General features: G+C 41.4%; 1 protein-coding gene across 3 annotated transcripts in view; it reads left to right on the forward strand.

The window, feature by feature from the left end:
• Positions 1–14,519, forward strand: part of PLCL2 (phospholipase C like 2) — a 185,130-nt gene that overhangs the window by 101,751 nt on the left and 68,860 nt on the right. For all 3 annotated transcript variants that reach the window (XM_028099116.2, XM_088026293.1, XM_028099115.2), the window contains exon 2: positions 11,057–13,543. In XM_028099116.2, coding sequence (XP_027954917.1) covers positions 11,057–13,543 — 2,487 coding nt within the window. The remainder of the gene's footprint in view (positions 1–11,056; positions 13,544–14,519) is intronic.

Genomic DNA, 14,519 nt, shown 5'->3' on the forward strand with positions numbered 1-14,519 from the left:
AAATCATAAGGAAGATACATACATTTACAGTACTGTGCTGTAGAAAGATCCGTGTATAAGTGGACCTACGCAGTTCAAACCCAAACCCGTGTTGTCCAAAGGTCAACTGTCACACCTTTGTAGAAAATCTAAGCATGCCTTAGAAATGCCTGTATTTCATCTTCACACGAGTATCCTGAAACATACGCATGAAAAGCCTTTCTAGTTCCAACTCTCAAAACCAAAGTTTATGGGATGTATTTTCGTAGGATTGCCTGAGCTTCTTGATTTTATGTTCTGTACAGAATGGGGTAGAGACCCCTAGTCACAGTGTGTTCTGTGTTGTACTACTAAAACCTGAGCCAGGTGCAGGAAGCTGTCTGTAGAACGAGTGTTGTACTGGCCGCATGGCATTACCTGTGTGCCGGGGACCTGTTTTCTCTCCGTAGCCAAGCCTCACAGTGCCAAGGGCTGGAAATAGTGACACAGGATCACACTGAAGCAGGTCAGTTGCTTTGGTCACTGGCCGCACAGACCATCTGAGATGCATTAATGATGAGATCTTACTGGTTTTTAAAACTGCTTTTCATTTTAGTTTGATGAGCTAATTAATCTGGAAGGGACTTGTGGTTTTAAAAGGGTATACGACGATTAAGGAAAATGGCAGAACCGCACCTTCTGCAATCCAAATTGGCACTGCTCTATTTTGCAAATACTCTAGGCTAATCACACAAGTCTTAGGGATTCCTGCCATGTCGGCATTGGCATTTTTATTGATTGCTTAACCCAAGCATGGCTTTTAGTAAAAAAAAAAAAATTTATATATATATATATGTGTGTGTGTGTATATATATATATATGTATATATATATATATATATATGTATGTCTTACTGTGGGCATGACATAAAGCATATGTATGTTGTTGCTGTAAATCAAGTAGATAAAAAGATTGTGAAGGTCCATCTGTGCCACTTCAGCAGGTGTTTGCATGAGAAAATCTTTTATTTGCATTGAATCTCTCTAAGGAGGAAAGCAGTGGGTTTGGAATTGACTTTAAGAATTTTCCATAATTAAAAAAACATTGGGCTGTAACAATGTGTACTATAACATTTTGAGAAAATTGTAACTGTTTTTTTTTTTTTAAGATTTTATTTATTTATTTGACAGAGAGAGAGACAACAAGAGAGGGAACACAAGCAGGGGGAGTGGGAGAGGAAGAAGCAGGCTTCCCGCTGAGCGGAGAGCCTGATGTATGGGGGCTCGATCCCAGGACCCTGGGATCATAACCTGAGCCGAAGGCAGACACTTAACGACTGAGCCACCCAGGTGCCTCAAGAAAATTGTAACTGTTTAAAAGTTATTTTAGAAGTGTGCAGGTTTCTATCTGGTATCCAAAATAGTGATCTTTGAGTTCATTCATTCAGGGAGGTTGATAAACTGTATAACATTTAAACATTGTCTATCCTTTAGCTCAGTTTTATGTTAAGGCAGAAGCAAAATAAATACCTACATAAATGCGCTGGTGATTCTTAAAGTTGTAAAACAAATGAGGCTTTTTCCCTTTGTTGACCTTTTAAAACAGGTGGTGAATTGTATTTGCACACATAGGGAAAATGTGCACGATAATCAGTTTTGTACATATTTGTATTTTTTCTGTCTGTGGCGCGGGAGTATGCATTCCCCAGACTGGGAGGCCTCCTCTGGCCTGCTTCCCCTTCTCCTGCTCCCAGGCCCCCTGAGAGGCTTCAAACCTTGTAGGCTCTTTCCTCTCTCATGTCTTTGCATTTGCTGCTCCCTATGATTACCCTTCCCTTCCTCTTCCTCTTCTATCAGGATCCAGCTCAAAAGCCACCATTTTCGGGCAGCTAATGACAATCTCATCTCTTGCTTTCCCAGAGGACTCTGCTCCTTCAGAGACAGGTTTCCTTTCTCCTGCATCATTAATTTCCCTTCTTTATTGGGGTGAATCCCTTCAGCCTAGAACACTGCTGTATGGGCTCCAGTCTGATGAAACACTCCCTCTCCCTCCCTCTAACTCCCTTCTTCATGGAGAGAGCCACACTCACTGTCTCTGTTCCTCACTTTCTTTTCAGTCCCCTGCCCCCCCCCCCCAACTAGCCCTCAGTCTCCCCATCTACTTAAACATCACGACATCGCACACCATTTCATTGAGCCAGGAACTTGGCAGCCACCTCAGACTCCTCCGTTTTTCTCACATGCTGCCTCCAGGCCATCAGCCCGTGTCATCAGCTCTGTCACTGACATTGTCATGAAGCCATCCCCTTCTCTCCATATCTGTTGTCACCACCAGGGCTCCAGCTACCATGGTCCCATGTGTGGGATACTGTAGTTGTCTCTCTGCTGTCTCCCGGCCTCGGCCCTCACCCCAACCTCCTCCGCTCTCCACTTGGCCCCATTTTAGAAGGGCAGATCAGACCCCGGTGCTCTCCTTCAAGGAGTTGCCCTTAGAATTAAATCCAGTGCCTTCCTGTGAGATTCTGTCAGAGCTAGCCTCGGCCTTGTTGTGGTTTCGTCTCCTTCCAGTCTCACCCAGCTAACTACACATCTGCCACATTGGTCTCCTTTGTGTGCTGGAATACTCAACGTCGCTTGGGCCTCAATGTCTTTGCACTTGTCATTCCTTCTTTCTAGAAAGCCAAGTGGAACAAGTGGTGGAGGGCAGATTCACCAGGAGTTAGGGTGTTGTATGGGCTCGTCCAGAGGCTGTCTGGATGAAGAGCAAGAAGAAAGGGAAGCCACAAAGCACTCACCGCAGCTAGGACCAGCCCTGGGAGGTCGAGACTCGGGATCCACGAAGAAGGCCTGCAGGGTTTTTATGGCCGAAGGCTGCAAGGCAGGGGATGGGTCTCCAGAGCCTGCTGAGCCGTAGCACTGAGCTTGGGGCTCATGGTGCTTAGAGCAGCAGTTGCCAAGTTGAGTACGCCTGGAAGAAAATATTAGAACTCCAGTTTAATTCTGTGAATGTTTTCTAGCATACACAATCTGTTAGTAGCTAGCACATGTATCTAATAAACAAACAAACACATCTTAGAGGCATTCTCAGTAATAAGAGCATGTGACCGGTATACAAAAAGCACTTCATTAAAAAAAAAAATAAGTGCTTTAAAATTGTGAAAACCTCCCAACACAGAAAAGCCCAAAAGCAAATGGTTTCACTGGTGAACTCTACCAGACATTTGAGGAAGAATTAACATAACTCTTCCTTTGTATTTCTGTGGTATCAGCTGTAATGCTCCTCTTCCATTTCTGATTTTATGTATTTCAGTCCTCTCTCTCTTTTTCATGGTAAGTCAGGTTTGTCTGTTTATCTTCTCAAAAAAACAATTCCTGGTTTCATTGATCTTTCCCATTGTTTTATTCATCTCTATTTCATTTATTTCCAATCTGATCTTTGTTATTTCCTTCCTTCGAATAGCTCTTGGCTTAGTTTGTTCTTTTGCTAGTTATTTGAGGTGTAAACTTAGGTTATTTGAGATTTTTCTTGTTTCTTAACGTAGGCATTTATTGCTATGACTTCCTTCTTAAACAGCTCTTGTTGCGTCCATAAGTTTTGGTATGTTGTATTTCCATTTTCACTTGTCTCAAGGTATTCTTTTCATTTCTTCTTTGACCTACTGGTGGTTCAGTAGCGTTTTATTTGATCTCCATGTACTTGTGAATTTCCAGGTTTCTTCACGTGATTGATTTCTGGTTTCATACCATGGTGGTCAGAAAAGATGCTTGATATGGTTTCCGTCTTCTTAAATTTATTAAGACTTATTTTGTGACCTAACATATGATCTATCCTGGAGAATGTTCCGTCTGCGCTTGGGAAGAATGTGTATCCTGTTGCCTTTGGATGGAATGTTCTGTATGTATCTGCTAAATTCCTCTGGTCTAACATGTCATTTAAGGCTAGCGTCTCCTTATTGATTTTCTGTCTGGATGATAGATCCATTGATGAAAGTGGGGTATTAAAGTCCCCTACTTTATTGTATTGCTGTCTGTGTCTCTGTTCAGGTCTGTCAATATTTGCTTTGTATATTTAGGTGCTCCTATGTCAGATGCATAAATATTTACAAATGTTATATCCTTTTGTTGAGTTGACCCCTTGATCATTGAGATTACCTGTTCATGAAAAGCGGCTACTGTTCTGGTCAGCATTGGTCCCGCCAGTGGCTATGGACTATAAGACATAGCCCATTCCCTCAAAAAGTTCACTTTCTGCTTGAGAAGATAAGGCTAACCCACATAAAACAATTAGAGAACTGAATAAGACTATAATTAAGTGTTAAATTACAGGGTAGAGACTTTAACTACTATATGAGTTTGGAGAAGAGATGGCATTGAGGGCCGGCCTAGCACAGCCTTGTGAATGGTTTGGAACTTAAAAGAATATTTTGTAGAAAGCGAACTTTCCCTTTTATATGATTCATTCTTTTTTTTTTTCTGATCTAATTGTTCACACACACTAATTTCATATGCAAATAAACCATTGGATTAAAAAAGGCCCCAGGAAGAAGTTTGTTTTGCCTAAAAGACAAGATAGAAAATAATAAACAAGATGATTGCAGAGTAAATTGTGAAGCAATTTTCCTTTTAAAATTTAATTTTAAAATAATTGTGGAAATATTAAAATTTCTGACTGAAAGAGCTACTGTCTTTTCCTTCCCTGTGGTGGGTGTGGCCCAAGGCAGCAGGTCTGCCGGTCTGCCTGCTTACAGGTCTGTGAGGCTTTCCTATTTTGTTTTTTTAAAGATTTTATTTGGAAGTAAGCTCTATGTCCAACATGGGGCTTGAACTCACAATCCCGAGATCAAGAGTTGCACACTGTACCAACTGAGCCTGCCAGGCATCCCTGAAGCTTTCCTTCTGACTCCTGACTACCCCTGCAGAGCTGTCATTTCCCCTCAGTGCCAAGCAGTGGTGGATTTAAGGGTAAAAAGTGAGGAAAATAAATTCCTCCTCCTATGCTATCCTGAAATAGTGAAGAACCAGCACAATTTAGGTGGAAAAATTGTGATTGAGAAGCTACTCTTAGAATTGATCATATTGGCGGCTAAGATTACATATTAGGTGATTCAACTTGCATGGCTTTTAAAATTCAGTATGATTTACCAAACAGCTATTAACAATTAAAGTTATGTAACCATATCTTGAAATAGCTCCATAGTATAGGAAGTCAGCAGGCTTTATGATGTGCTGAATAAGGAATTACCATATACACAGTTGGGAAACACGGACAATTTTCACACCAAAGTGGGCCACTTAAGTACCATTATTATAGATCATAAATTAAAATTCATTAGCATCAATATTTTCACTGGAATGTAAAGTAGCGCTTGTATAGTTTATAGGAGCCCAGTGCTCACCATTAAGTTTTTCATTACTAGAGAAAACCAATGAATTTTATTGCAGTTTACATCGGACACAGATGTACATTATGGTTTTGTAAGTTTACTTTGAATAAATATTTCAGTGGTAGTGAAAGTGTTTGACCAAAAGAATGTTGTCATAAAAGTATTGTATTCCATTATGGTCCTCTGATTTCATAATTAAATACCCAATTTTTTTTTCAAGGCAGGTGTAACCCATTACAGCCAATGAATTGGAAGCTTGAACCTGACCTTGAAAACTTCATTTTACAGGAATTTGAAATGTGTTTTCTTTGCGTGTAGTTATTTTGAACACTGGAAGAAATAATGGCGTATGAAGTAGAAGGAATCATCTGAGTAATTCTGGTCAGAAAGTGCTTTGAGTGAAGTCATTTCATTATTTTTTAGACAAAAATATTATGGGGATCATTGCTTCAAATTTTTCTTTTTACATATGAATACTTATATGTGAGTTAAATTATAACTCTAAATTGATGGGATTTAAAATTAACAAAAGAAAAATAAAATTAACAAAAAACATTGAGAACCAGTTTATTTATTTGTGCCCTATGAATGTGGGAGTACAACCTGCTGAAGAGGGCATCATCTGGCTGCTTTTGTCAGTTTCCCAGTATATCTTTGGGAATCACATCCACTTGGTTGTGTGCAAAAGTCCTACAGTATCATTAGCTAGTAGCCTCAGTGAAACAAGACCCAGAGGGGAAATGTGTTCATTTTGTTCCTTCTGGAATGGGACTAACTTTCAACAAATCCTAAGTGATTGGAGTATTGCAGTTGCACATTTATAATCGTGTTCTTTTTATTATTTTATGAAGAAATAATTTCAGCCTGAAATGTATTTATTAAACAACATCTCACAAAGGGTGTACAAGAAAACTTAAGAATTTATAGTTTGGCTTTTCCTTGTCACAGTGGGAGTGACGTTCTCTCTTGGCTTTCCACGTTCTAAGCTATCCTCTTAACGGTACCTGCTCACATGCATGACGTTCAAGTCCCCTATTGGGTTCCTAAGCCATCAGCTGATCTGTGCGCTCATAGACTCCTTGCCAAAGGTGGGCCAGGGTGGGCTCTTGGAATGCAGTAGCGGGCATCGTGGAAGGGGGTGCCTATGAGGAGAGGAGTCCATGGGCCAAGCAGCTCTCTGTTATTTGCAGTAAGGAGACTTCCACGTGAGTGGGAAGCAACATTTGGCCATACCTAGCTTTTCTTCAAGTTACTTTGTTCTTTTCAGTTCATCTGATTGTACAAAATGACCTTCCCAGTGACCAATTTTCCTCCAGATCCTTTTTTTTTTTTCTTCCTTGCTCATCTTGGAGAGCACATCAAAGTTTTAACAATGAATGAGAAACCTTGCAAGGTAGCTCTGATGTGCCCAGCATGACTTATTCCTTCAATTCCGGGTTCTTGTTACTGAGCTTAAGAAAGGCCAGGCCTTGCTGTGCTCCTTGAAGTGGCCTCAAGTTACTTCTCAGGGCATTTTGTCATCTTTTGTTAAGGATAGAAATTTCTTTAACCCGGTGTTTCTTAACTCTCTTTATTCCCAGTCCCCCTTCAGTCAACATAAAGATCCCAGGTCTTTCTTTAATGTTATTTCTAAATCAAATTAAATGACTCGACTCAAAACAAACCAGAAGGACAAAGGGCTGCTTTGTTTTTCGTATTCCATCCCCTTCTTCCTTCTGTTATGCCCCGCCCCCACGCCCACACTGGAATCCCTGCCTCTATCTAGAATTCAGCATTTCAGGGTTGATGTGGAGGTGGGGTTTTTGAAAGCTGATTTTCCTTTAGATGGAACATTTGTTTTGTGTTTCTTCTCTTGGTGTTAATAAGTGCTGATAAGAGTAGCAGAAATGCACCAGTGGACCAAGTTTACATTCTCTTGTTTTTACCACTCAGAAGCTTTAGATGGTGAGCACTTAAAATGTAAGAACCAGCTCCAAAACATCATTTATACTGTTTTTAAAAGTATTTTGAGGCACCTTTATCTCAGCAGAAACTTGGGTCTTTTTCTCTGGTTTTAGGTGCCTAGTTCATGTAAATTATATGCATTTTGTTTTCTTTAGATAAAAAGACTGTATGTGTAGCACTTTTCACTGTTAAATTTAAACTAACTAACATTAAGAGATAACATAGGAAATAGATTCCAGCTCTGCTGCTGGTCAGCTGCTTTGTTTATGCAAGTACAGCTGACCCTTGAACAGCGAGGGTTTGACCTCGATGGGAGACTTGCACATGGACTTTTTTTTTCAATAAATATAGTGCAGTACTGTAAATGTATTTTCTGTTCCTGACACTTTTCTTAATAACATTTTCTCTAGTTTACTTTATTGTAAGAGTACAGCATATAATGTGCCAAATATGTGTTAATCAACTATGTGTTACTGGTAGGGCTACGGATCAATAGTGGGCTCTGAGTGGTTAAGTTTTTGGAGAATCAGAAGTGATCTGTGGATTTTCAACTGTGTGGGGGATGGGCACTCCTAATCCTTGAGTTGTTCAAGGGTGAACAGTACTTGATCATGGCTGGGCCGAAAAGTGAAAGCCAGATAGGTGTGGGGTAAAGATTCTGGGAGTCAGCCCATTTGGGGGCCCGGATCTCCTGCTGTTGAACGTCAGTGCCCCTCCCTCCCACACAAGGGCTTCTGTCCTTCCTTGCCTTCCTCTGGGTCCTGGGGGGCCGGCCCGCCTTCACATCCATCTGTAGCTCCAGCCAGTGATCCTGGTCCATCCCGTGGTGAAGGCAAGCTTGCACATCTGTTCCGCTGTTTGGTCTCTAAGCAAGCACATGGCTCTGTTGGGGTCTGCTAATGGCTTCATCTGTTGGAGAGGAAGGAGGCCGTGGTGTGCTCTGGGGAGGACAGAATGGTTCTGGGCCACAGCAGGCTGCGGGTGCGGAAGAGACGGCAAGGTCTCTGGTAAGGGAAGTCCCTGCTGTCATTATATCAGCCTGTGTTGGGATGTTCCTGTATCTGCAATGAATGATCAGAACTCACCAATCAAAACCTGGCTGGCTTGTGATAAGCAAGGCAATGTTTTGAAAGCCTCAAGTGTGGTGTTTAAGCTCCTGCCTGTCCCACAGAGGAGGGTGTGTGAGCACATGAGTATGTTATTAGCGTGCTTTGCGATTTGGCTTTTTTTTCTTAATCACAAAGAGACCTATGCATCTGAAATGTATCAATTGTAATAAGTTAGAAAGTAGTAGTTGAGTATTAATCAGTATGTTAAGACTGACAGAATAAAAGATTACAGTGTTGAGGAAATGCTATATATATTTTTAACGGATAAATGGCTAAGCACCTCCATTTATCTTTGTGACTTCTCTTTACTAGTGGCACCTTAGAGATATAATTTATAACGATTATAAAATTCCCTTACCTAATTAGTATGTTGTCTTTACTAAAGGTACATGTATGTTTTTAAAGGTAAGACAATTCGTTCTGAAAAGTAGGAAATTTATACATCTGTTTCAGACCCTTATGCATGGCTGATTACAAATTTAATTTCATGCCAACTCGCTTAAATAGATAGAACACAGTCTATGCTTTAGGGATTTGGAAGAACTATGATGCAATTCGTCTTATGGATACAGTTGCCAAAGTTTTTATGTCTTTTGCACTTTATTGTTCTGAGGATTTGGTTGCAAAGAAATACTCTGCCTTGTGGCTTTTATGTTGTATCTTGGCATTTAGATCACAAAAGCCTGTAGGCTTCATTCTGAAACTTTGAGGGAAATGATACCCATATGATTTAAAGTTTAAGTTTAATTACCTCCTGTGTATTGCTTTTGGAATTATAGGTAGTCAAAAAGTTAAGAGTGGTTTTAAATTTCAGATGCAGAGAATAGCGTAATCACTTTCTAAAATGTAGAGGGTTTTTTTTAAGATTTTATTTATTTGACAGAGAGAGAGACACGGTGAGAGAGGGAACTCAAGCGGGGGAGTGGGAGAGGGAGAAGCAGGCTTCCCACGGAGCAGGAGCCCGATGCGGGGCTCGATCCCAGGACCCTGGGACCATGACCCGAGCCGAGGGCAGACGCTTGACGACTGAGTCACCCAGGCACCCCTAAAATGTAGAGATTTTATTCAAAATAGATTCTCTCCAGAGCAGAAAAGTTAGAATTGCCTTTGTATAATATTCTTCATTGCCACGAAAGTTATATAATCTCAACCTCCGTGTCTATTCCCTGCATATGAATATAATGACTTACTGAAGATTTATCAAAAATTTCATATACTTCCTGAAAGGCAATATCACATTTTAGGTGAAGATTGTGAAAGATGCTTTGAGGTCATTTGAGCATTTAAAACAAAATAGCAAAGGTGTCTGTACAAGGAAGGAACTTCAATACACACATAGCTGTGGCATCAGCATCTTAAGGTGGGCACCGGTGACACTGTGCGGGGAAGTTGAGGGCTGTGTCGTTGGTGACGCAGGCTTCTTTAGAAATAGATGCTGCCGAGAGTGTTTCCCTTGACAGTGTCAGTGATCTGATGACGTTGGAAGTACTTGGGTGACACTGGTCTAAGCACTAGCCTAGTGCGTGGCGGTAGGCTTTAATAAATCCAGCTCTAGGGTGTTGGAAGCACCCCTAGCTGTCCTCCTGCCCAGACTCAGCACAACTGCAGCCATAAGACCGAATCTGTCCGGAGTCTCGAGAACCAGGACTAATCTGAGACTCTGAAGAGCCAGGAATTTCTGCTGAAATTTCAGTGTGTACTCATTTAACACATAGTTTAGTGGTCAGTACTTAGCTGTTTCTGGTCTTTTGGCGTTTTCAGAAATAGCCCAGACATCTTAGTGAGTCCAAGTGGTCAGGAGGTGGTTTTCAAACTTCAGTGTCCATCCCCACCCCCTAGAGTGTTGCCTACAATGCGAATTCCTGGGCACTATCCCCTAGAGATCTGATCCTTTGAGTCTAGGAACCTGCATTTTAATCAGGTAAGCCAGGTGGTTCTGAGGCAAGTGGTGTGGTGACAGGCCTTTGAGGAACACTGGTGTGGGAGATGTATTCAGATGCAGAGACTTCTTCATGGGGGTATGACCTGTGCAGTTGGGCAGGCCCCACACTCAGAAGGGCCCTGCACTTGACTTAATACTCTTTGGTCACCTTAAAACTCTTAACAATTTTTTTTTTTTTTTTTTTTTTTTTGAGTGAGAGGGAGAGTGGGGAGGGGCAGAGGGAGAAGGAAAGAGAATCTTAAGCAGGCTCCACACACTCAGTATGGAGCCTGATGGGGGCTTCCTCTCACGGCCCTTGAGATCATGACCTGAGCTGAAATCAAGAGTCGGACACTTAACTAACTGAGCCACCCAGGAGCCCCTAAAATCCTTAACAATTTTTGAACGAGGAGTCCTGCATTTTCATTTTTCCCTGAGCCCTGCGAATTAAGTAGTCCATTCTCTGTACAGGATTTTATTGTGTATTACTGAAATTGTGTTTCTTGACACCCATGGATTGCAATTATTCAGTAATGATTTTTTACCTTTTTATATTAGGCTGCAAACTCCAGGGCCACTTCTAAGTTCTAGAAGTGATTGAGTATCATTTATCATAAAACATTCAATAGGAGATCCTAACAGTGTGATTTTTTTGAAGAAATTAAATTTTTATTCCTAGTCTTGAACACAGAAACCCATGTTTATGTTATTCTTGTACGCTGTTTTTTTTTTTCCTCCCAGGATGGTACAAAACAGAAAAGAGAACGGAAGAAGACTGTCTCGTTCAGTAGCATGCCGACAGAGAAAAAGATCAGCAGTGCTAGCGATTGCATCAATTCAATGGTCGAGGGTTCAGAACTCAAAAAGGTTCGCTCCAACTCCAGGATTTACCATAGGTATTTTTTACTGGATGCTGACATGCAGAGCCTGAGGTGGGAACCATCTAAGAAGGATTCTGAGAAAGCCAAGATTGACATTAAATCCATCAAGGAAGTGAGAACAGGAAAAAATACAGACATATTCCGCAGCAATGGCATTTCTGACCAGATATCTGAAGATTGTGCGTTTTCAGTCATTTATGGAGAGAATTATGAGTCACTTGATTTGGTTGCCAACTCTGCAGATGTTGCGAACATCTGGGTTACGGGACTGCGGTATCTAATTTCTTATGGAAAACATACACTTGATATGTTAGAAAGTAGCCAAGACAACATGAGGACTTCTTGGGTTTCACAAATGTTTAGTGAAATTGATGTAGATAACCTTGGACATATAACTCTGTGTAATGCTGTGCAGTGTATCAGAGACCTCAATCCTGGTTTAAAATCTAGCAAAATTGAGCTTAAGTTCAAAGAATTGCACAAATCCAAGGACAAAGCTGGTACTGAAGTCACAAAGGAAGAATTTGTTGAGGTTTTCCATGAGCTTTGTACCAGACCTGAAATTTATTTCCTTTTAGTTCAGTTTTCAAGCAATAAGGAATTTCTTGATACCAAGGACCTTATGATGTTTCTTGAGGCAGAGCAGGGTGTGGCACATATAAACGAGGAAATCAGCCTTGAAATTATTAACAAATATGAGCCATCCAAAGAAGGCCAGGAAAAGGGCTGGCTTTCCATAGATGGGTTCACTAAGTACCTTATGTCCCCTGACTGTTATATATTTGATCCGGAACATAAGAAGGTTTGTCAAGATATGAAGCAACCTTTGTCTCATTACTTTATAAACTCATCTCATAATACATACTTAATAGAGGATCAGTTCCGAGGTCCCTCTGACATCACGGGATACATCCGAGCTCTTAAAATGGGTTGCCGGAGTGTTGAATTAGATGTATGGGATGGGCCAGATAATGAACCTGTAATTTACACAGGCCACACCATGACCTCTCAGATAGTCTTCCGCAGCGTCATTGATATTATTAACAAGTATGCATTCTTTGCTTCAGAGTATCCTCTTATCTTGTGTTTAGAAAATCACTGTTCTATTAAACAGCAAAAGGTAATGGTTCAGCACATGAAGAAAATTTTAGGGGACAAGCTCTATACAACATCGCCCAATGTGGAGGAATCTTACCTACCATCCCCAGATGTCCTGAAAGGGAGGATACTAATCAAAGCAAAGAAGCTGTCCTCAAATTGCTCTGGAGTAGAAGGGGATGTTACCGACGAAGATGAAGGGGCAGAAATGTCTCAGAGGATGGGCAAAGAGAACGTCGAGCAGCCCAACAACATGCCTGTCAAGCGATTTCAGCTCTGTAAAGAACTGTCTGAACTGGTGAGCATCTGTAAGTCCGTTCAGTTCAAAGAATTTCAGGTATCATTTCAGGTTCAGAAGTACTGGGAAGTCTGTTCGTTTAACGAAGTGCTTGCCAGCAAATATGCCAATGAAAATCCAGGGGACTTTGTAAATTACAACAAACGTTTTCTCGCTAGGGTTTTCCCCAGCCCGATGCGAATCGACTCCAGTAACATGAACCCTCAAGATTTTTGGAAGTGTGGTTGTCAGATTGTAGCCATGAACTTTCAGACCCCAGGCCTGATGATGGACCTGAACATTGGCTGGTTTCGGCAGAACGGAAACTGCGGCTACGTCCTTCGGCCAGCCATCATGAGGGAGGAGGTTTCTTTCTTCAGCGCCAACACAAAAGACTCTGTCCCAGGAGTCTCACCACAGCTTCTTCACATTAAAATCATCAGCGGGCAGAACTTTCCCAAACCCAAAGGGTCAGGTGCCAAAGGAGATGTGGTGGATCCTTACGTCTACGTGGAGATTCACGGAATCCCTGCTGACTGTGCGGAACAAAGGACAAAAACCGTGCACCAGAATGGAGACGCTCCCATTTTTGATGAAAGCTTCGAATTTCAAATCAACCTACCTGAACTGGCCATGGTGCGCTTTGTAGTCCTAGATGATGACTACATTGGGGATGAATTCATTGGCCAGTACACAATTCCCTTTGAATGTTTACAGACAGGCTACCGCCACGTGCCCCTGCAGTCATTGACTGGAGAGGTCCTAGCGCACGCTTCTTTGTTCGTCCACGTGGCTATTACTAACCGAAGAGGAGGAGGGAAACCTCATAAAAGGGGCCTTTCTGTGAGAAAAGGGAAGAAATCCAGGGAATATGCGTCTTTAAGAACACTGTGGATTAAAACTGTGGACGAGGTGTTCAAGAATGCCCAACCGCCGATCCGGGATGCCACGGATCTGAGAGAGAACATGCAGGTACGTTCCTGTGTTTAAGTATTTACTCAACGGCTTTTCTTCACAGTGCACCCTGTGCAGCATCTATGAATACTTTGGAGGGCTTTGGGTTTTACAACAGTATGTTTGGTTTTCAGTAATTTGTAAAATCCAATTTGTTATGAGAACATTTACCACTAGGCTCATTCTTTTTTATCATTCACATTTCCAGAACTGCAGTTGGTATCGAAAATATTGATAATGCATTAGAATAAACCAGTCTCGTTGCTGTCTTACATAACGACATCGTAGTCCTTGTCTGCCTCACAGATCCCCATTGTTTTCTAAGAGTGCACATGGGAATCTCTGGTTTTCTGGAATATTCTTTCGCTAGAACCCACTTTGATGACCTACCAAAGTGAAAGACACATGTTCCAACCCTTTCTTCTGGAGCTGTAGTGCTAGGAAAATAGCAAGCACTTAAATGAGCCAGTATGTTTGTGTTTTGAGATGCCTCTTGATTTTGGAGGATGGCTATTCACGTGTTTAAGTAAAAGACATGTGGTGTCTGTATTTATTAGAAGTCTAAGATAATAATTACCTCTAAACTGAATAAAGGCTGAAAGTACTCAGGAGTTAATGTATGTAATTAAGGATCGTCCACATGTCCAGCAGTATACTAGGGCCTGCCCCAAAGAGCTTCCGGTGCTACCCTGGCCCACTGTGTGAGAGTGCCTGCCATGTCTGTGGTAGCTGCTCGGCATGTGTTTATTAAAACATATATATTAAATGTATTAGCTGGTTATATACCTACAAATAACTATTATGAGAAGAATGCCACCAGCAAGTAAAATCTGACTCAGAATAATTCAGCAGATTTCGACCCTGTACAGATTTTATTGATACCTCATTCATAAAAAGACCTTGCCACAGTAGAGGAATTTTATTCTCTTTCTCTCCAAGTCAAGGCATAACAGGAACCTCAAGGGCTCTTCCCCGTTTCTGAGGGCGAGAATGG

Source organism: Eumetopias jubatus, unplaced genomic scaffold (assembly GCF_037043125.1).
Source record: "Eumetopias jubatus isolate StellerSeaLion01/CBP00866 unplaced genomic scaffold, mEumJub1_p1.0 scaffold_1, whole genome shotgun sequence".
Lineage (NCBI taxonomy): Eukaryota > Metazoa > Chordata > Mammalia > Carnivora > Otariidae > Eumetopias > Eumetopias jubatus.